The 21,685-nt window shown below is 39.6% G+C and overlaps 1 protein-coding gene across 1 annotated transcript; it reads right to left on the reverse strand.

Annotated features, from left to right (window-relative positions):
• Positions 1-2,008: 2,008 nt before the first annotated feature.
• FRRS1L (ferric chelate reductase 1 like) lies at positions 2,009-17,027 on the reverse strand. The gene is made up of 5 exons (XM_027715761.2): positions 16,710-17,027; positions 14,908-14,992; positions 14,290-14,428; positions 10,824-11,070; positions 2,009-10,347 (listed from the first exon to the last, which is right to left on the reverse strand). The coding sequence occupies exons 1-5, from the start codon at positions 16,918-16,920 to the stop codon at positions 10,175-10,177; spliced, it is 855 nt and encodes a 284-aa protein (XP_027571562.1). The 5' UTR covers positions 16,921-17,027; the 3' UTR covers positions 2,009-10,174.
• Positions 17,028-21,685: the final 4,658 nt, after the last annotated feature.

Here is a 21,685-nt window from a genome sequence, read left to right on the forward strand (position 1 = left end):
ACTGCAGCCTTAACAGCTGGGTTTTGTCTAAGATTTGAAACAGTAAGAGATTTTAGATTAGATGCCCATTTAGGTATAAATTGCACTGATACATTGTGGTTTTGGCATTTTTATGGTCGTAGATAAGTAGCACACCTCAGGCTCCCATACTACCAGAAATTCTCCAACAGTCTCTTCAGTTGTATTTTTGCTATTAGTGATTCTTCTGAGGTGAAGAGGGCAGCAAAGGAATGCTTTTGCGCCAGTGCAGAAAAGATGTATGCACCTTAAAGTACACATGTGGTAAGTATTGACAGTCTTTGGCACTCTCCTATGTGGAGGGAAGTATAAAATGAGGCATTAGTAAGAGATAAACTCATAACTTCTGTCTGCTTCTGCACTAGCAGCCATGATTTTGTGCAGTGAAGCCTTTTGAGTTCCCTTCAAGAGACTACAGACACCCCAAGCTCTTTATTCACTTGATGTTCAGTCAACACAGACCACAAGCTGTCTTACACACGATACCAAAATACTGGGTGCCGAGGTGGCCATGAAGCAGAGGAGATAGACAATGGTGGCAACAGCAAGTTAATCACTATTTACATCCAAAATGATCACATGAAGCTATGAAATAACTCAGAAATGAAGCCACAAGGTGTCAGCACTGGCCTGTTTAGAAAACAACTTTATCCTGCTTGAGAGATTTTGTTTTAACCTGCGTTACTGAACATTTGTGAAATGTTAACCTCAGTTGAGGTTAATCTCACTTCATTAATTCACCTCAGTTTAATGACAACGTTATACCATCTTCAGATCAATGAAAAATACTCAGTATAAACTACTACAGTTTCGATAGTAGCAGAACAAAATAAAAAAATCTTAATGTTAAAGTTAATGATTAAGATAACTTTGTATCTTTATGTCTGCAAATCTTGGTCAGTATAAGAGGGGAATGAAATGCATGGTTGTAAGGCATAACAGTCAACTGCACGTACACAAAAATGTTTAATCAGTGGAAAAAGCATGCAAATAGCACGAGTAAGACCTGTGGACCCAGAGCACTATCTTTCGGGTTAGCCCATTTGATAGCTGTGTGCACGGAACAAGAGCTGGATATACAGAGATCTGAATAACAGAAGAATGTTTTGGATTCATGGGGTTTGTGACAAAAAGCCTTACTGATCCATCAATGGTTACATGCCACAAGATAAACAGAACATAATTTAAGACCTTCTACTGGGTATATTTAAGGCCTCTATTGATCATGATTGCTTGGACAGTGCACAAGTAGGTGACACTCACGAGATCCATCCTTTCTTGCACCCTGCAACTACAGAGTAGCAATACTACAAACACAACAAACAGACCACACAGTGTAAAAGCAATACATTTCTTGTTGCCCTGAGCCAACTTGTCTTCTCAGCCCACCAGAAAGGAGTTAAAATACCTGTTCAAACCTGAGAGATCTCAGAAATCGAAGCATCCCTGTTTGAGAGACTTCTACAGCTGCTTTTGCTTGCTGAGTATGATGGGACTTCCTCCTCTCTGTTGCTAATCTCTAATATAATTTAATTTTCTTCTTGGTCTGCAAAAACCTGTTCTGACTGCTTCAGGACCTACTCTGTCTGGCCAAGGAATAGGGCAGTGATGACAGCAGATAAAGAACACCCAAATTTGTAATATTGCAACTTGATCATATTTGTATCAAAAAGGTTACAAAAACACAGCATAGAGGTCACCACAGGAAACTACATTCTATATACTTACAGTAAGTTAATACTTTGTTAAAGTACAGATGATTACATTTATTTACAGCTTCACTGTGATTCTCATGGTGGAAAAAAAAAAGTAGTCTTCTCACATCTGTTATTTGCTACTGTGACAAGCCTCACTGACTTAAATGGAATTACTCAGGCTAATAAATTCAAGCCCATGGCACAGGAAGGAATTATTAACACAGGGCAGCAGCAGAGACTTCTTTAACCTCAGAGACTTTTCCCCCCTCCTTTTATAAATGTCATACCACACATTTTCTTAGACTAAAAAGGCATTTATTATAACAGTTTTATAAATATTTTTGTCTGTCACTGTCAAACAGCTAACAAGGCTCACTTGAACACCAACATTTAGTATAAAACAGATGTTACAAAGCAATACTTTAGGGCATGCACTGATTGTAAAGTAGTCCCGTAGATCACAGTAATTTCATTATGTATTCATCCAGTGTTATTTTTTCTGAAAAGACTAGAGCATAAATACAAAGAAGTTTGGCAATTTCATCTGAACTACAAAACCTCCATTCTGCACTCCTACTCAACCAAATGCTCACCGACTTCACATGGGTGGCGGTTATTGGCACACAGAATGGTGCCTAGCACAGAGTGCAGAACACCAGTTAAGACTACAATTACAAGTTGCTTATTTGTACGTTTTATCTTTATACTGGTCATGAGAATGCTGAACAAAGTCAAAAGGTAGAAATGCATTTCAGGTTCAATCATTACACTTCATGTAATACAAAACAAGTGGCAAGAGTTCACACAATTACGACAGCCTGCTTACTTGCAGAGAGGTTAAAGCAAATCAGACCTCAGGATATATAAATCAGAAATACCAAGGCATACCAGGCATCTGTTTTAACCTAAACAGAACTCATGATACTTCAAATATGCTAATAAAATCTCTCTGCCTAAATAAAGGCTGGGAACATCACACACAAATGTCAGGGTCCCACCATTTCATTTTTCTAATGAGTTAATAGTTTTGGAATTTCATCTTTGACTCTCTGTGTCAAGACGTGAATGATACTTCTAGCTTTAAAAAAAAAAATCTATTGTGGTAGTTTTTTCTATTTCAATGTTTATCCCTTGTTTCATGTCACCAACTGTGAAAAATTGAAAAAGAAATCATTGCTTTATATGTAAGCAGTCAAGTATTTCAGAAGCAGATATCATATTCTGTAGTTAAATAACAAGAATTTTTCCTCTTAGGTTTAACTATGGCATATGTACTTCCTTTCCTATTATACTAATATTCCGTATGACAATATTCTCATGACTTACTGAACATCCTTGTTTCATCTTGTTTGGGAAAAAAAAAGTGAAAATAATACTGTAATAAGACCAATGTAAGGCTAATTTTTGTACTGCAGAAAGTGAAGGAAGGTTAGTATATATAGAACTGCAAACATAATACCCACACAAGTAACATATCAGGTTTATAAATATTTTTCTGGATCATTCTGCCTCTCCAAAATCAACTAGGAGTCAGGGAACATGTAGGATTCTGTGTTTTGTCTTGTCTCCAGAGCAGAATCTAGCCTTTTGTTTTTAGACTTTCTTGTATAATTTTCAGACTTTACACAGACACACACACACACAAATACCTTCAGCAAAATCACATTGCCTAAATATTAATTCTGTGAAAAATATTTTTCATTAATCTAAACGTTGCACATCACTGTTATGAAAAATCAGCAGCAATATTTTTATTCCTTGGCACACAACCTAAGTGAATTATTTAGTCTCCTACCAATACCATCTTATGAAATTGAACTGAATTATGTAAAAACTAAGAGAGCGATGTGAAACTAAATTAGGCAACACATTGCAATCACTAGTTACCATAAAATGTTCGCTGCCCTGAGTAAGCATTGGAGCCATAAAAGATTTGCAGCTGCTCAGCACTTTTGAAAAATCCAATTACTTCTTTAAAAATGTAAATATGAATTTGAGTAAGTATAATTTAGAAACAGCTCAGAAAAGTACTGGTAATTCTGTATGTCCCAGTCTATAAAGAGCACAACACCTTTACAGAAAATTTCTTAAGAACGACACATAAAAGTTCACCTTGTAAGGACATTCCTAAATAGCCTCTAATTGCAGATCAGGATGAGCCTATATGGAGCAGCAACTATTCTAAGATAGGGGCTGTGAAGTCCTGCACGTATTCCAACCTCACACTGGTTTGAAAGAACATTTCTACTGATAAGAAACACAGAAAGAGGGTGAAAGCAACAGTTGTGGATGCCTATGAAACTGTTGTCAGAGGAAGTTCAGACGGGACATTAGGAAAAACTTCTTTGAGAGGATGTCTGGTGACTGAATGGGCACCAAGCCTGTCAGAGTTCAAGGAGCATCTAGATGATGCTCTTAAACATATGATTTAGTTTTAGGCAACCCTGTGAAGAGCAAGGAGTTGGACTCTAAGATCCTTATGGGTCCCTTCCAACTTGAGATATAGAATGAGTCTATGAGTGCAATTCAAATTACTTAGCTATCCAAGGAAAAAAATAAATCTGCCCCTTTTCTTACAGCAGATTCATTGCTATTGCTAAGTCATAACACAGATTTTCAAAGCAAGTCATATCTTTTAAGTCTGCATTTTCACACCTATCAACTCCACAAGCTGTACACATCCTCCTCGACATTTCAAAATTACACTGCTTTTGCCTCACTATCTGAGCCCAAATTAGACAAGTTAAATAACCAGGTTCAAGCAAACACAATTTTACCAAACCCACTGTGAAAACAAAAAAAAAAGGGAAGGTACCAAAGTGATTATTTCATACTAATAAGAGAGCTTTAGAAAAGCAAGGCTTACCTATATCTTACTCTGTACCTTGACATAAAAATTGCATAGAAATAACTAGATATGAACAAAAATGTTCATAGGAAATTGAGATATTTTTTTAAACCTTCCAGTTAGATCCATATCTGTCCTGGGCAGGTTGATGAAGAGCTATCCTAACACACTGCTACAGAAATACTAATAATGAAATTTTAATTAGAGGAACTAGATAATGTACAGTGAAAGCTGTTAAGAAAATATTTAGAGCCCCCATCTTTTGATATTTACACTGCGGCAAGCACGGAGTACCTGCTCACTGGCCATTTTACAAACTGAGCAGGTACTCCCCATGCAGCCGACTGCCACGACTGCCTATGGGGTCTTGACAGGCTTTTACATCTCTGAAGGCAGAATCAAGCCTCTAGCTCTTACCTTGGAGGTTGGTGGGAGTAGACATCTTGTGATATAGTCTGACCTGATGCCCACATCAGCCCTTACACAGCTTGGACCCGTATAGAAGCTAAATACTCACTGAAGTCAGACTCTGTTCCTTCTCATCACATAAAGTAATATTTGCTTGTGAAAAAGAGTTCCAGACAGACTCTGCCACATGTAAACTCATACAAAAACAGAAAGTATGCCAAAACCATTAGCCCTTCCTTGTCATTCACCCTTGCTCCCAGTCTCTCCACTCTTCTGTTCCAAACTATTTGATGTCACCACTGCCTGTGCAGCATTCAAGCAAACTGCTTTGGCAGTTTCATTACAAGCTGTGGAGTCGGGGTTGAAACGGATCATGTCAATTCCTGTAAGTTATGCACATCCACAGCTCCACAGCAATATTTAAATGTGTTTCTGATTCTATATAAATCTAAGGCTCAACACAAAGTCATACTTTGTATAAAAAACTAACACTCACAATAGTTACCTCTGAAAAAAAGTGATATTAGACCTTTTGTAATTCTCTGAAATACACATTTCCTTCTTCTAAAGCTCTTACCAAATACTTTTCTTGGGGAAACTATTTGGAGTTGTTAAAAACAGTGTGGGGAGCAAGTACATCTGCTGCACAGTAGTGTTGCAAACCAATGAAACCACAGAATCACAAAATGCAATTTAAATGCTAATAAAAGTTTTGCTATTTGCATATAAACTTGAATTTTGCCTCTGGGGTATCGCAGGGTGCAAACTTCCATTGGACCCAAAAAAACCCTGAAAGAGCAGACAGAGGATCTGTTCTCTAAAACAAGAATAATTTTCTTCTTTGTAAATGTCTGATGCATTGGAGGCATGAGAAAGTAGGAGAAGACCAAATAAAACAGGGAGACCTGCATCTTCCCTTAAACTTATAGCAGTCATTTACTTACAAATAACTGAGTATCATCAATGACACAGATGTCTAATTGTGACCTGGAAAATCATGAAGACAGATGTGTGCCAGTCCTCCTTTATCTACTAACTTCTCTTTACAGCCTGGAAGGCTGCTCTAAGGTGTCCCCAGAGTCTTCTCTTCTCCAGGCTGAACAACCCCAACTCTCTCAGCCCATCTTCATAGGAGAGGTGTTCCAGTCCTCACATCACCTTAGTAGCCCTCCTCTAGACTCATTCCAACAGGTCCACATCCTTCTTGTGTTGGGGGCCCCAGAGCTGGATGCAGTACTCCAGATGGAGTATCATGAGAGCAGAGTAGAGGGGCAAAATCACGTCCTTTGACCTGCTGCTCACATTTCTTATGATGCAGCGCAGGATACAGTCGGCTTTCTGGATTGCCAGATCATGTTCAACTTCTTGTCAACAAGAAGATATGCATATTTAAGAGATTTGGTGCAGGATGGGTCATGCTGTTTGTTATTTTCATTTTGTAGTAGATATTTAGTATATGAAGGCTCTTCTTTTTGGTTCAGACCCAGGATATGGTGCCCTAAGTGCGTTTCAATACTGCTGATGTACACCACGCTTTAATCCCTGTGCTGAAGACTGGGAAAGCCAGTGCCCAACACAGCTTTGAAAACATTTAACCCAATCTGGGCATTTCCTCAGGTTAGGGAGGCCACAAGTCTTTATTTTGCTGCTATCCAAGTATTGCAAAACCAATCAAAAAGGACAAGAATGCCACAGAGGGATTTCAAACATTTGTCATCAATATCTTGTTATCTTTCAAAACCAGAGTATTTCCCTTAAATTACCAGAATTTTGAAGATAGCATCACCCTGTATCCAATAACATCATCAAATCAGGTAGGCTTTTTCTTTATTTTGAGGGGGGAAAAATCAACTAGTAATTCACCTATGCCAAAAAATATACATACTTATTTAACTCCAGCAAAGAAAAAAATTACTTTCTGAAAGTCTGTCCACTCCACTCATTTTTCTCTCTTCTATCCTACTTATTACTAAAGTAATTTCAGGCCTAGCTTATAACTTATTACAGGGGACCAGTCAGATACTGCAGTCAAAAAACAAGGTCCTTTTGCAATAGGCACTGTCATTGATTTCTCTTCCAACTAATCTAGAAACTTTGAGTATAAAACATTCTATATAAGATGGACAGAGAGAGAAGAGGGTGGTAATATGGTTAATGTAACATGCAATGGTCACAACTGAATTTTGTTCTGCATGGAAAGAACATATTCAAGGACATTAATTAATGCCATATGGTCTTTACCAGTCCTATCTTTCTAATTATTAATCATAGTCAAATTTCAAAAGGACACCATACTCTAAACATGCCATTTCTAAAATCGATGCCTCTGTATTAGGTCACCGTGCAAGTAATTCTCAAAGCACTTTAGAAATGTATTCTTTAACAGTTGTTTACTAGTAGTCACACTAAAGAAAGTAAAAATTATTTGGAGAAGGAAACATTTGCCTCCTTTTCCAAAGCAGGCCTTTTCTTCCCTTTCTGTTTTGGTACCCATTAATTAGAAAAAAAATTAAAAAAACCTACTTGAAATGCCATGATCACTTACAAATTTCTTTGAAGACCATCACTTTGGTTAACAGGAATCAATCCTGCTTTTCAAAATTAAAAAGAAAAAAGACAAAGCAGAAAATACAAAAACCCCTCAAAAAACCAAAATACCTATGCCCACTCAAATGTCACTGACCTAAAGACTTTTCATTTCTCTTATGCCCTTTTTCTTCTCAGATTTCATCCCAACTAGTAAGTTCTAAACATTCACGCCTTCTTTGTCAACCTGAATTTCATATTCCTGATTTTCCTGCTCTGAAGGGCAACTCTTGGACAAACTCAGGGCCAAACTGAACCATCAGCTGAAATGCCAAATAACAGATTGTTTTGCTGCTTGCTGTGGCCTTTTATTTCCTCCCTTTTGATTAGAAATACTTTATTAGGCTAATTAAGTACTTTTAAGCTTGGGTGAAAGTTTTTATAGAAGAGCACATTTCTGCTAATACTTCAAAAAGAGATAAATACAATGACAGAAAAGAGAAGCCAAAATAGGTTTCTACCCTACTTCAGTACCTTTAAATTAATAAATTAGCCCTTTAGTGGGTAATCAAGTAAATGGCTGAAACTAAAGTAGTAAATACAAGGCCATAGACTAAAGCAACCCTCAGGCTCTGAGAAAGAACTGCAGTATCTCACCTGCCTACAAATCAGCACCATGGAGAAAGAACTTTCCCCAATGATTTCTTCACTTCACCTGGCTGCTGAATGTAAAGCTCATTCTCCAGGCTTTGGCTTATCTGCTCCACCCAACCTTAAGGCTAAATTATACAGCTGTTGTGGACCAAAGCAGTCCTTCCTCATTAGCTGGTCTCCACTGTATACTTCATCAGATGATGAGCAAGTTAACCAACTTGAGAGAAGTAATTTACACTAAAGTACATGCACTTATAAAGTTCACTCCATTCTGAATTTTCTCCCCTCTCCTGAGATCTAGTCCAGTAATTTTAAGTGAACAAATCCGTAAAGACATTAATGAAAATATAAAATACTAACTGATCTTTCTTTTGAAATAGGGATAAAGTGTTTGTCATGAAGATAAATTAATTTTCAATCTAATTCACATACCTTAAGCATAGGTTTGAAGAATTCTGAGCCTAAAAAATAAGTTTACAAACATCAGCCTGTGAAGAATGCTGCAAACCCAGCAAAGCTAATTAATCATTTTATACTCTATGCAGTAATAAGAATAGAAAGGAGTTCCATCACATACTTTACAAGATGCTGTGTTACAGAGTCCTCACATGTACCCCATTAGATAAAACTTTGGCACTATTTAGATTTTAATTCTATTTATATAGAATTTTAATGTGAGTTGGAAAGTGAATGCTTAACCTTTTCTGAGCACATTTGACTGCTGCATGTAGACATGTGTCATACACCTCCTATTATGTGAAGAATAGAAATTCTCCACTCAAAGTTCTGTGGATTATAAGTGCATTTTGACACTTTCCATTTGTGTAATATTTAACATTCATCTTGGAATATTTATTAATGATAAAAAAATCTAATGTATTTTCTCTTTAGCTCATCTTTTTCCACTATATTTTAACTATATTTTAGCCATGGTTTGATGAACTAAAGATATTGCTCTTCTTATTAACCCCTGTCTTTCCTTAGAAATAATCTCCATTATATTTCAATTCCTTTGTAAGTTAACACCAGTTGACCATAGTCACCTTTAACATGAACAGGATATAGAGGCATACAACACAGAAAACCAGATTACTTCATATTACTGCACAACTACTTAAAAATGTATTTACATGTCAGCAAAATTACTGTTTTTTCATAAAAAGAGAAAAATTGATCTAGTCTATTGGGAGGACAACCTATGGCTTGTTGGGAACTTCTATATTCTGCATGTTTTACACCTGTTTTTCCTATGCATGGAGAATTTATATTGCTGTATTCTCCCTTCCCCTTGTTTAAATTACTTTATATCTCACTCTTAAAAGAAGTAGCCATTTCTTTCAAAAAGGCTGTTGAAACACAATAAAGATGTTCATCACCCCTTTCTCATTAAAAAAAAAATCATGCTAATGCTTGAACATTTAAGTTTAGTTTTAGAAAGTACCACAGCAAGTAATCTTTGATAAATACAAAACAAACAAAAAAAAAATAAAAAAATTGGGAGAACTGTCCACTACTGAGGGCAGCTTTTATATTTTTGTGTTGCTATCCAGATCATAAAATTCAAAACTGCACTTGGAGTTGTGCTCTCTGCTCCAGAAGTACCAAACAGCATTACAATGGTTTCCTAAATTTGCTTTTTCGAAGCAATTTGGAAGGCAATTTTGTTATTTGATAAGATGTTCATCACTAAATTCATCTAAACACACATACAGGCACCCCTCCCAAACACACATACACACACATACACACTGATTTTACAAAAGTGTCATTTTCTTTAAGCAAGTAATCACAACACTGAAAATATTCTCCTATGTGTTTGCTGATTATTCTTAAATGATTTGTCACCACTCTGCCACTCAAAAGAGATGGTTATTTCATTCTTCTGAGAAGCTAACTATGTTCAAAAGCAGCTAGGTGAGGATGGTGGTGTGATATAAATTCCAATAGAAAAATGTATCATCCATCCATATAGCCGTCCATCCTGAGAAACTTCCGCCAACAGATTCTTGCTATTTTCCATTGGTCATGGGGTTCCCATCAATAAATAGAAGGTCAGTGCAACAATGAGGAGCAAGCAGAATGGAGAAGAGAAGGTCTGATAGGCAGCTGATGGCATGAAAATATCTTCATATTTGTAAATACTGACAACACGTTCTGATACAGGTGGTGAGTCTATATCATGACGAGTTATAGAACCTTTAAGAGGTAAGGGCAGAAAGAAATAATGTCAGATGCATTTTTTTCTATAACTCTACTAAAGATACAGGTAGACAGCCAGGTAATTTTCAAAACTTACAGGAGCATGCAATATTACACTGTCAGGGAGTAGTACCATTTCTCTGCTTTCTGAAATTAAAATTCTAAATAAAACAAATGAAATGCAAGTAAACAACAAACATCCTTCAAAGGAATTGAGAACTTCTAGTTATGAAGTTCTTTTATATTTAGCTTTGGGGAGGGAGGATAATAACTATATAGCCAAGAAAGCACGACATGTGTTGGACTCTTGTCTTCCTTTTTATCTATTTTTAAGCTTTATGCTGCCAGAATTTTAGTTCATTTGAAAAAAAAAAAAAAAAAAGGAGGAGGGGGTCTAGTAAGAATAATGTAATTGAAAGACATTTATCAGTTTTGGCACATCAGTTCTGTTTGTAACACAGAAATCAACTTACCTTGGATTGCTGGACCCCAAGCAAACAGATAGTACCAACTCAAGTGCAGATCTACGATGGTTTCCTCTCGGGGAACATATACGGGACGCTTGAATCGACACGTTACACGATTGTTTTCAAAAACCCCTTCCTCATCTCTAGCAGGATTTCTCTGGATTTCTTTAGCCCACTGACCGACATTATAGAAGTGCTGTATTCGGACTCTTCCGTTATCATCATGAACACAAGCCATGACATCATCTCCTCCCTACAAGGTACAAACAAATGGGAAGATGGAAACCAGAAGTGTCATAAAGCATTTCTTCATTTATGTATATAATTTTAATTATTCAAAACTAATCAAGACCTAGAACTCTCCTTTCTTCTTTCTAAATTATATATACACAAATATTTATTTCCCTAACAAGGTGTCTTGAATCCAATTGAAAAGCACATAAATGGATAGTAATATTTACTTACCCTTACTATCTCTTTTGGATCTTTCTAAGAGTTATTTTACCTTACATATATAACATATTTGTAAGACATGATATCACCCTGAGATCACATAATTAATTGATCTGCGGAAGGCTGTTTTCTTTGGTTATTTGTGAAGTTCTGGGATTCTGCTTCATAAAAACCAGCAGTCTTGAATCCCTGCTGTGTACAAAATCCACTGCACCAAATCATGGATAGGAAATCAATATGATTTAGTAGGATAGAGGAGATGAATCTACTAATTATGGGAAAATAATAGCATAAATTACAGTAAGTCTTTTCTAATCTCTTCTCACGTTCACTTAAGGGAACATCACTTCTTGTATCTCTTTTATCTCTTAAAAGAAAATTAAAAACGTTCAGCATGTAATAACAAAATACAGTATACCATAAGACACAAGAAAAAAAGTAATCAATATGTGCTTCTTCACTTAGCTTAAACAGCCACCAAAGTTGGTTCTTCTCAAGCAAAGAACCAACGGACAGAAGGAAGTGTGAGACAATTATTTGTAGAGTTTATTCGTAGACATACTAAAGCAGTTGCTAGGAGCATTACTCAAGGTCACTGACAAAGTAGTAGAGCACCATATCACTCAGGGATGAGCATTAACTTCAGGAGTACTGTCTCATAGAAGCCTTAGCATCAGGAACCATCAAAAACACTGTCCAAGCTGGATGAGTGGCATTTTACTGAACACCACTGTATAGCCCTCAATGCCATACTAAATACAATCCCTACTCCTCCCATACTCATCTTTCTGATATGCCATACTGATGATAGACATGGTGCTTGCTACTGTGATCATCCCTCAGCTCTTTGTCATAGGAGAGGGAGAGAAAAAGAGCGCATTTCAGCACTCTGGGAATATTGCTACGTTCATTGTAAAAGACATGCCAAAATTCAAGGGAAAAAGGGGACAACTAGGTAAAACACACGCTTGAACATTTTCCACACCTTGCTGCTCCTGCAGGCAACCTTTTTGGCCTCTGTCTTGAGACTATCATTGCTTTCCATAACTTATTTTCCAAGTTTAATTTTCATACATCTGAGCAAAAATTCCTCATTCTTAAGTACAAAGAAGAAGAATAAATCTGTTTTCACACAGAAGAAAAAAACTAAAAAGGAAAGAAAAAAGCACTCTGAATCCCAGTTAACAGAATGACATTACAGAATCCTTCCAAGGCATAAAAGCCTGCAAGTAGAAAAGCATAATGTTATTTGAGACAAAGAAATAGGTCACAGGACTTTAAAGAAATCTATCGAGGACACAAAATAGGGGTTTTTTTCCACTAAACTTCTGTAGCTATCCAGGCCACACCATTTTGATTAGGGCCTCCAAAGCACAGCCCATTTCTCACAGCAAAGCTGTTTTGACTCAGAGCCATTTTACCATCAAAGCCTGTGCATCCTAGGACACCAAAATATCCTGGAAGTTATGAAAAAGGATGAAGTCAGCAGGGGAACAAGAGAGAAAGAGAGATGCTAGCTGGTTTAGTCCAGCTGACTGATGGGCATTAGATGATGTATGCAGCAAATTTGGAAGCAAAAATTTTTCTTTTATATTTACTTAATTCTTCTTACCATAAGCTGACTTAACATGCTGCTTGGTATGCCTGGGTCAAAAGGCAACACGTGTTTTCCAAGTGTCTGATGACATGAAGGCAGTGGGACCCTGGGATCTACTGCAGATACATCAGAGTTACAAACTGGTAACACAGTCTCTGATAGCTTGGGGACAAATATTTAAAGGTGCTGAGCTGTTTTGGAAATCCTGTTGAGAGCTTACATTGCCATCCACCTAAACTCTTCCCAAAATTTAGCTGTAAAACTCTTCTTTACAACATCAAAACCACAAACTCTTTCTTGTGATGTGAACTGTTCCTTATGACATAAAAAGCTTTTATCTTCATTGTGTTTATTTACAGCATCATATTAAAACATGTATAGTAATGAGTGAAAAGCCCCTGCCCTCACACTTTCTTTGTATTTCTCATGTTGAGTCTGATAAAAATGCTGTTAAGTCAGTGCAAGTCTTCCCATTCATATTTGTGGGTCCTAGCCCGGGACATCTAAATCCTGTATTTTTTCAGACTACTATTTTCAACATTACAAGAAACAGTCCTTTCCTTTAATTTGTGGTTTAGGACATGGGGTCAGTATTGTTCTATATACCCATAAATGTTTCTGTACATGAACACCTGCATCGTGAACTGCATTTTAATCCTAAACATTTTACCAAGGATCACAGATAAAACATCTTTGCATAAGTTGCCCATTGCTCAGGTTTTTTAAAGTTCATACAGTACATGCTTCTATTTTGCTCATTGAAACTCAACGAAAAGTGAAGCTTTAGAATGAAAAAGTAAGTACAGAAATAATCATAAAATCCAACCTAATAAAATCCAGAAGAGAGAGAATAAATTTTAACAAGATTGTTTTCTAGAGTATATATGTTTAAATTAGCAGGAGTCATCTTTGTCACACATTTGTAACTTCCCTGAAACAACACATAGGTATGAAAGAAACAAAAAAATTTCCAAAGTTAAACAGTGAAAGATATATTTACATCGCTCAAAGTCAGCTGATTTACAGAAGAATAAAATTATTTCCTATTTAGTTTATGATGTGTCTTTTGTCCAAGTTACACTGACATAAAGCTTGGCAGGACATTTCCAATTGAATTGGCTTATGCCTGAGGGCTTTTCTAACAAAAAGACAAAAAGCTAATAACATTCAGCCATTCAGAGCTGAACTGAAATACTGTTGTAGTTCTCAGAAAAGAAGGGAAAGGAGATGTTAACAAAGACGAAGCAGTTTTCTGTGAGGCAGTAGGCCTGGCTTCTGCTGCCGGGGGGCTACTTGTTTTCAGCGAGTCAGTTTTTCCTTATATGCTCTGTTTCTGACCAACTAAACATATAAATACACATAAATACACTTCTACCATGTAAAAGTGTGCACATTGTCAACATGAAGAACTGCACGTCTTACCATTTTCTTGTCTGAGGAAAATCCCACTGCCACCCAGCCATCAGTATCAGCACTCAACTCAAATTCAACATCAGCTCCTATTCTACGGTAACTTAGAAAGTAGTCACAAGTCTCCGCATTGCATCCAGGTTTACCATACCTAAAGGGAATTGAAAATATACATAATTTTTCCTTGAAATTTGCTGCTATGGAACTTAATTACATTTCTGCAAGAAAAAACTAAAAGAATGCATTCTAGTATAATGATGGTAAAACACATTATATAATCTGCTTTACATAGGGTACCATTAATTAAGAGTTTGCAATTACTGCTCTTTTAGTATAAGAATGTATAGTATTTAAACAGTATGGCAAACAGTTACACACAGTATTACTCTGTCGACCTTACTTCCTCTGGTTTTGTAAGTGCTCCATGAAAATATGAATTGTGAAAGAACTGTAGGTCCACAACTAAGACATATATCCTAGAGTCCTCAAATAATATAGTTCATACTACAAAATATGTTCTTAAATAATAAACATTTATTAAAATGACTACGGAACATTAACCAAAGTCTCCAATATCATCAGTCAGCATTTTTAAACATCAAGTTATCTGCACTCTTATCTCAGACTGACCTGAAGCATCCCTTGGTTTTTCCACAGTCGTCCACTCTGATTTTTGCAAATGGATCCACGGGAGGAGCAGTAGGGAAAGGGTAACCTGGATAATCAAAATAAATCATTACTTAATAAAATACAAGGAATAAAAAGCAGTAATACTAAAGAAAAAGTGTTCCAATAGCATTTATTTTGCTGATAACTGTGCTGTTCAGATGACGGACTACTTTGTCACATACACAATCCATTGCTCAGATGTCCTGGATCCAGGAACCAAAGCAACACAAATAACTGAAAACAAAACTTTCCTACCTTCGTCAAGTAGGGAAAAGAATGCCAGAGGCTAAAAGTTAATGTAAGGCAGCAGGACCATGGACAAGTGCAATCAACTAACAATTCGGGATCTCCACTCAGCTATCTCTTTGTGCATTCTTTGTCCCCTCAGGAAATCCGTTAGGGAACTAAATGTGATTCCTTAGCCACAAATGACAGCATGAAGTATAAATGCAGGCAGGGCACCAGACGCAGTGCTGTAGGAATGGATACCTTATAATAAGGAAAGGACCTTATAATATGTCTTCCACTAAGAAGTAAAATAAAACACATATTGCAGTAAAAGGCAAGAGAGTATCAAGACAGGGAATTGCCTGCAGTTATGGCCTGCAATCACTTGTGAAGGCAGACCCAAAAGAGCTGGACAATGAGAGTTATGATTCCAAGCAATTCCCTTTCTGCTGCACAATAATATACCAAAGAGGAAGTGAGAACGTTTGTGAACAGACTTATTCTGTCTTTGCTTGTAGACGTTGGTGTCTGTTGCATAAGCACACATATTTTTAATAGGATGTTCTTTTACTTAGCCAGCTGAAAAATGAAGTGCTAACTGTGAAACTAGAAAGTCCTCTGAAAGTGCTTCACTGAATAGAAAAGGTGATTCATTGAGTAGGGAATGAACACTGCAGTTAGTATCAGCATCAGTACACAAACGTTTGACCTACACAACTTTGGGCATTTGGGAGCCCTGATTTGCTTCCCTAGATTTCTGATAATGCCAATGGAAAGTGTGCTGTAAGCTGCAAATCACAGCTCCATTAACTGTATCAGGTGCCTGGGTAAATTACCCAGCATAAATGCATTAAGTTTGCAGAATTTCAGAGCAGCCTGTAGCAGAGTATCACTGACAGACAGGTCACAGGACATGCAATTTTCTCACTCCTTCGTTATTTTCAAATCCATTGAACACACGGGTTTCAATGCATCCTAGACACAAAACTGGAGTTTTAACACTCCGCCATTTGTAAATTCAAAAAGACATCCCGGAACCCACGACCACTCTGTTTCTTGACACTTTAGGGCATCGCACGTCCTTTCGAAGCCAACAAACAACGGGATTCCTCTTCACGCTACCAGCCCGCAAAGCTTTGCACGAGAGGAAGGCGAGACACCGCCGGCCGGCCCCGCTCTGGGGGAAGGGGACGGACCCCGTCCCCGTCCCAGAGGGATGCCTGCCCGCTGCCGCTGCGGGGAGCGAGGTGCCGGTCCTGCGGAGAGCGCGGCCGTCCAGCGGGACACCCGGGGCTGCCCCGGCCCCGGCCGCGGGCGGCAGCGCTGGCTGGAGGCCGCCCGGGCGGTGGAAGATGGCGGCGGGCGCTGGCCTTCGTGCTGAACAACGCCGCCGCTGCCCGCCCTCTCGCCCGCCCGCCTGCCCGCCGCCACCGCCGCCCGGCCGGCGCGGTGCTCCCTTCCTGCCCCGGCCGCGCTGCCCCCTTCGCCCGCCGCGCCCCGCCCGGCCCCGCCGCCCGCCCCGGCCGCCGCCGCACCCTCCTCGGAGAGGTAGCGCAGGTCGTAGAACTCGCTGGCGAAGGTGCCGTACGAGGAGTCGTGGTGCCGCGCCGCGTCCTCGCCGTGCTCCCCGCCGCCCGCCTCCCGCCGCCCGCCTCCCTCCTCGGCCGGGCTGGCGGCGGAGCCGGCCAGGAGCAGCAGCAGCAGCAGCAGCAGCCGCCGCCGAGCGCCGCGGCTCCGCTCCGCCATGGCGGCGGCGGCGGGGCGGGGAGGCGGTGGCGCCCGAGCGCGGCTCCGCGGGGGAGCGGGGGCGGCCGCCGGAGGGATCCAGCCCCGGGGACGGGCGGTGCCGGAGTGGTGGGTGGGCGAGGGGACGGTGTGGGAGGAAAAGGTGTCGGGGCGGCGTATGCGCGGGAATGCGCGTGGGAGCGGCGTGCGCGGGAGTGGGATGCGCCGGGAGCGGTACGCGCGGGCGGTCACAGGCACAGCCGTGGCAGCACCGAGCCCTCCCGCAGGGACCGCCGCCGAAGGGCTAGGCGGTGGCCTTCCGTGGATCACAGGTTCCCGCACCCCACAGCCCGCCCCACCCGGCAGAGACCCCGCAGCGGGGACACCTTCTCCCACCGCCCAGGCACAGCGCTCGGGGGCAGCACCAAGCCATCCCTGGCCGTCCCCTTGGCCTCGATTCACCAAAGCCTCTCAGCCTGTGCTTCAAGAGGACGTGATAAATCCTGCTCAGTAACTGCTGAGCTCTTTTCATGTTTGTTATTTTTTTTGGTTGGTTGGTTGGTTTTTTTAAATTATTTTTAATGACTTCTGAGATGGGACTGGAGGCACAGCACGACTTAACACTGATTTCAGGTAAAACCCCATGGTAGTGAGCGCTCACTCTCTGATCGCATGTTCTTGCTTTGTATTTTATACAATGGAACTGCAGCAGTACGAATATGCTTCAGACCTGGCAGGACTGAAGGAAAGCCCAAGTTGTGCCCCCAGAGTTGGCTTGGGCTCTTGTATCTGATGCTGGACTTGCAGCTAGGCATTAAAGATACAACTGCGTCCTCACTGTGCCATGGTGTCTGTGGGTTGATGGAGGAACCATGACCTTTCGTACCTCATGTTTGCCAAAGTGGCTTTTTTCTTGGATTTGGATTGGTATCTTCTGGTTATAACTATAATTTTATTTTTATACTGTTTTGCATGGTTACACTTCCTCCTCTGAGAGTCCAGAATAAAATTGAGCAAAACATCAGGGAGGAGGGAGGGAGAAAGATGAAGACACAGCAGTTGGTAATATTCTGAAAATTAAAATAACCCTCAATTCAAATGTTTTCTTTACTAGTATTGATGACTGTACTGAGTTACTTTTTGATGCGACATTGAGACTGCCCAAGACCTAAGCTGCGTTAGGGATAAGTCCATTCCCTTGGGTTGAGTGATTGTCATACGACAGCGTGCTCAACCCTATCAAGTGGAGGATGTTAATTCACATATCCATGGTTTAGTCTGGAGGAGTAGCATGCTATCTCTTGCTGCAGTTAGAGGAATAGCTATACAGAGGTAAAAAATAAGTTTCAAAAGAAATTCCAATTGCATGCAAATGAAAAACATGTTCCATAGTACCATATGGAAAAAGCTATGGAAGAGCAACAGCAAACTCAAGTGCAAAACAATGAATCCCTTCTTCCTACCTCACTGAGCTTGGCAAACTTTAGCAGGCCAGTGGAAAACAAGCAAACAAATGGCAATAGAAAAAAACCCCTTATAAATCAGGCTAACAGGAAAATAAGGCTGCAGCTTATTCTTTCTGGGAATAAGCAACTCTGATGAAGGCCCCCTGTCTCCTTTTTGAAATAGCTCGCTGAGGGTTGTGATGCCTACGAAGAAGCATTTGCTCAACGAGGGAGCAGCTGTCAGCTGCATGCTGGTTTTTCCTCCCTGGGAACAGGCTTTAGCACGCTGCGATGTGGGCAATGCTTCACAGTTACTGTAAACACTTAGGATATTTATCATGTATTGTTTGTGCCTACATGACATCTATTGTTTTAAATCTGACAGCTGAGATAACTGTCTGTGATTACAATGAAGCTGCACTGATTTTCTAAGGTGGAGATACGGCTAAGAGACTGACTATATTGCATGTGTATTCCTCCTTGTAAATCCTTAAAAATTAAAACTAAAATATTCCAGCATTTTTGCCCCTTAGTAGAACCTCTTGTGTTTGCCTGAAGGTTGTCCCTAGCACAAGAAAGAGTTGCTCATGGGAAGCAATGTCACATTGAGACAGGTGGAGGTCTAATGAGTACCTTCAGTTTTCAGTAGACAGAAAGGTCTGCACTGCAACTAACAGCACTGCCAGCAGTTCTGCAGGGAAGATCCTTATCTGATCAAATAATTGAGGCTGCCATCAAAGAAAGCATTGGCAGAAGGAGTCCAAACTGCAATTGCATGTGCAACCTTAACCCTCAAATGCCTAAACTTTCTGAATGCCATATTTCTCAGCTTGCACATGCTGATAACACCTTTATTTGAATCACAAGTGGAAGGCATTGCCAGCCTCTGACAGCAGAAGAGCTCTTGCTTTTGGTGAATTAGAGATGTGGGCATTTCCACCACTTCTTGCGCCATTGCCTCCTGCCTCAGGGGAATCCAGCAGTCAAATTCCTTGCATGATTAATTGCTGTAGCTTGGGCAATTCTCTGGTGTTAGCACTCAGTCTATCACTGTCTTCCCAGGACTAGAGACCGGGATTATCCCCAGACATCCCTTGAGGCCCACCCTGCCTTCTTTCTTGGCTTTGTTTGTTACTCAAAGTACACCTTTTCCCTGGAGGCTCATGGGTTTTAGGGTTTTTGGACTAGAAATTAAAGCTTCAGCAATAAATTATAGTTTATAAAACAGACATCCAGAAAAAAATGTTATCTCAGAGTCTCTGCATTATTCAGGAGTGGCTGGGGGGGAAGAGGGTAAAAACCTACTAATCATATAAGACCATGGCCTGACTAATGAACAGAGAAGTGGGGAAAGGCCAGTGATGCTGGCAGACCATTAGGCTACGGATACCCCTGATAAAATATCCTTTGTGCCCACTCTTCCTTTGAGATCACCCATCTCTCTCCACTGCTTGGGCAGTTAGGCTGGATCTTGCCTGTTCCCGGTCCTTTATGGTTCTGTGCATGATCTAGCAGGTTTTGTCCATTTGATCATCCTCGACTTTCTTACTCAGCTCTTCATAAGTTATTACTGTTCCCCAAAAAAAGAAGCTGATTAAGTTTATACTGCCCTGCCTCTTCCCAGCTACATCCTGATATATCCGTGCCTCAAGAACAACATGTTAAAGTTTAGTGCTGCTGGTTATTTCCATCAAATCAACATGTACTGAAAAATCAGTATGTATCTACCAGTGCTGCTGACGGAGAAAGGAACTCCCAAGACAGCAGTTTGCTTACACTAAACTGCAGTAACTTGAACTAGAATTTGTAATTTAATGCAGTTTTCTCAAACCCTTACCATAACCTTGTTCAATATGGTTGATGTATCTATCAGTAATTTATGTTGGGCTTTTCTTTATTAAAAAATAATAAATTGAGAAATTGAGAAATCACACTGATTTCATTAGTAGTCATTTATCCTGTGCTCTACTTATCTTCCTGTGACTCTTCAGAAACATGCTTGCCATGTTAGTTACTTAGACTAAGGCATGGGAGAAAATATGCTGGGAATTTCTTGCAAGCAGACTTTTTTCACAATATACAAAATGGATTGATGAAGTTAGAAATGTCAGATGCCAATATATGAAGCATATTTCCTATAAGAAAAGTAAAAAGTAAGTGATCACCGTAGAAAAACCAAAGCACTGTGGAGAAAAAGATTTGTATAATTTCTGAAAGCTGCTCACCAAAGAGGTGAGTGAACTTTTTGGAGGCATAGTATTGCTTCAGGTCTTCTGGAGAAAGGCAAGAAAATATAAACTCTAAATATGCTATCATCCAAATACAAACTGCATTAGATCATTAGATCATCTTTTGCTCAGCATTGGTAAATTTGTTTTTTTCTGCTGCCACTGAGTTATGTATCTGGTCTTGCTCCAAGAGTGCCTTTGCAGCCAATACTGCTCACAACAGCAGTCTTTCTATAAAATTAATCTAATGCAGGAAAAAAGCAATGCCTCCAAGCTCTTTTCCACAAGCATAACATATACCAATCTAAAGACTAAGTCCAGCAGTTTTAGACACTAAATCAGCATCAGTTTTGCTTCAGTAAGCACTATAGACTCTTCCCAAAATATATTAAAACTATACAGGTGTTTGTTTGTTTGTTTGTTTGTTTGTTTGTGGGGTTTATGTTTTGGTTTACATCAGGTAGTTTATGTCTTTTCTCCCAAGATTGCATTTTTTTACCTGCCTAGCACTCTTTGATACCCCAGTGTGAATGCAGTTATGGGAGGTCTATCTACCCTGAAAGCCAGATCCACCAGATGATGGCACAATGTGCACCAGGTGGTTCTGGAGCAAAATGTTTCACATTTTTTAAAAAGTCCTCATTACAAAGAAGTTATTTATAGTGTTATTCTCAGAAGGAGCCAAAACAGAGCAGCCTTTTATTAGAACTTGCAATAAAGGGCATTACATTGAGGCCTCCCTGTGCATAAATACCACTTACTTACCAAAAATTGGCCTGGAGAGCAGAAAAATTCAGCTTACATTAGCAAAGAGCTTATTTAGGTAGGAATGTTTTAGAGAGTTTAAGCAGCATGGGCAGAATTCAATTAATTCCACATGAGACAATGTGATTTCATCCTAATTAGTTGAGAACTGAGAAATGAGGAAAAAAAAAAGAGGCAAAACCCTGTTCTGTCATGAAACGTCATCTGAAGAGTTATGATGAAAGATCTGTAAGTTTGCCTGTTGGAAAACAATGAGTTAAAACGATCTTTCTCCAGCCCAAACTCAGATATCACTGAGTCTAAGTAATAATAATAATAATAATAATGCCCTTATCTTCTAGGTGAATG

Source organism: Pipra filicauda, unplaced genomic scaffold (genome assembly GCF_003945595.2).
Source record: "Pipra filicauda isolate LSUMZ 115617 unplaced genomic scaffold, ASM394559v2 scaffold331_size1881853_pilon, whole genome shotgun sequence".
NCBI classification, from domain to species: Eukaryota; Metazoa; Chordata; class Aves; order Passeriformes; family Pipridae; genus Pipra; species Pipra filicauda.

Bases quoted from the DNA above. Each gene is read 5' to 3' on its own strand.
- FRRS1L (XM_027715761.2), bottom strand. From the start codon at position 16,920: ATGGCGGAGCGGAGCCGCGGCGCTCGGCGGCGGCTGCTGCTGCTGCTG. The intron at 14,993-16,709 runs GTGCGGCGGCGG...TTGATTATCCAG, and splicing joins GCGCTACCTCTCCGAGGAGG to GTTACCCTTTCCCTACTGCT. The intron at 11,071-14,289 runs GTAAGACGTGCA...TGTACCTTGTAG, and splicing joins TTTCCTCAGACAAGAAAATG to GGAGGAGATGATGTCATGGC.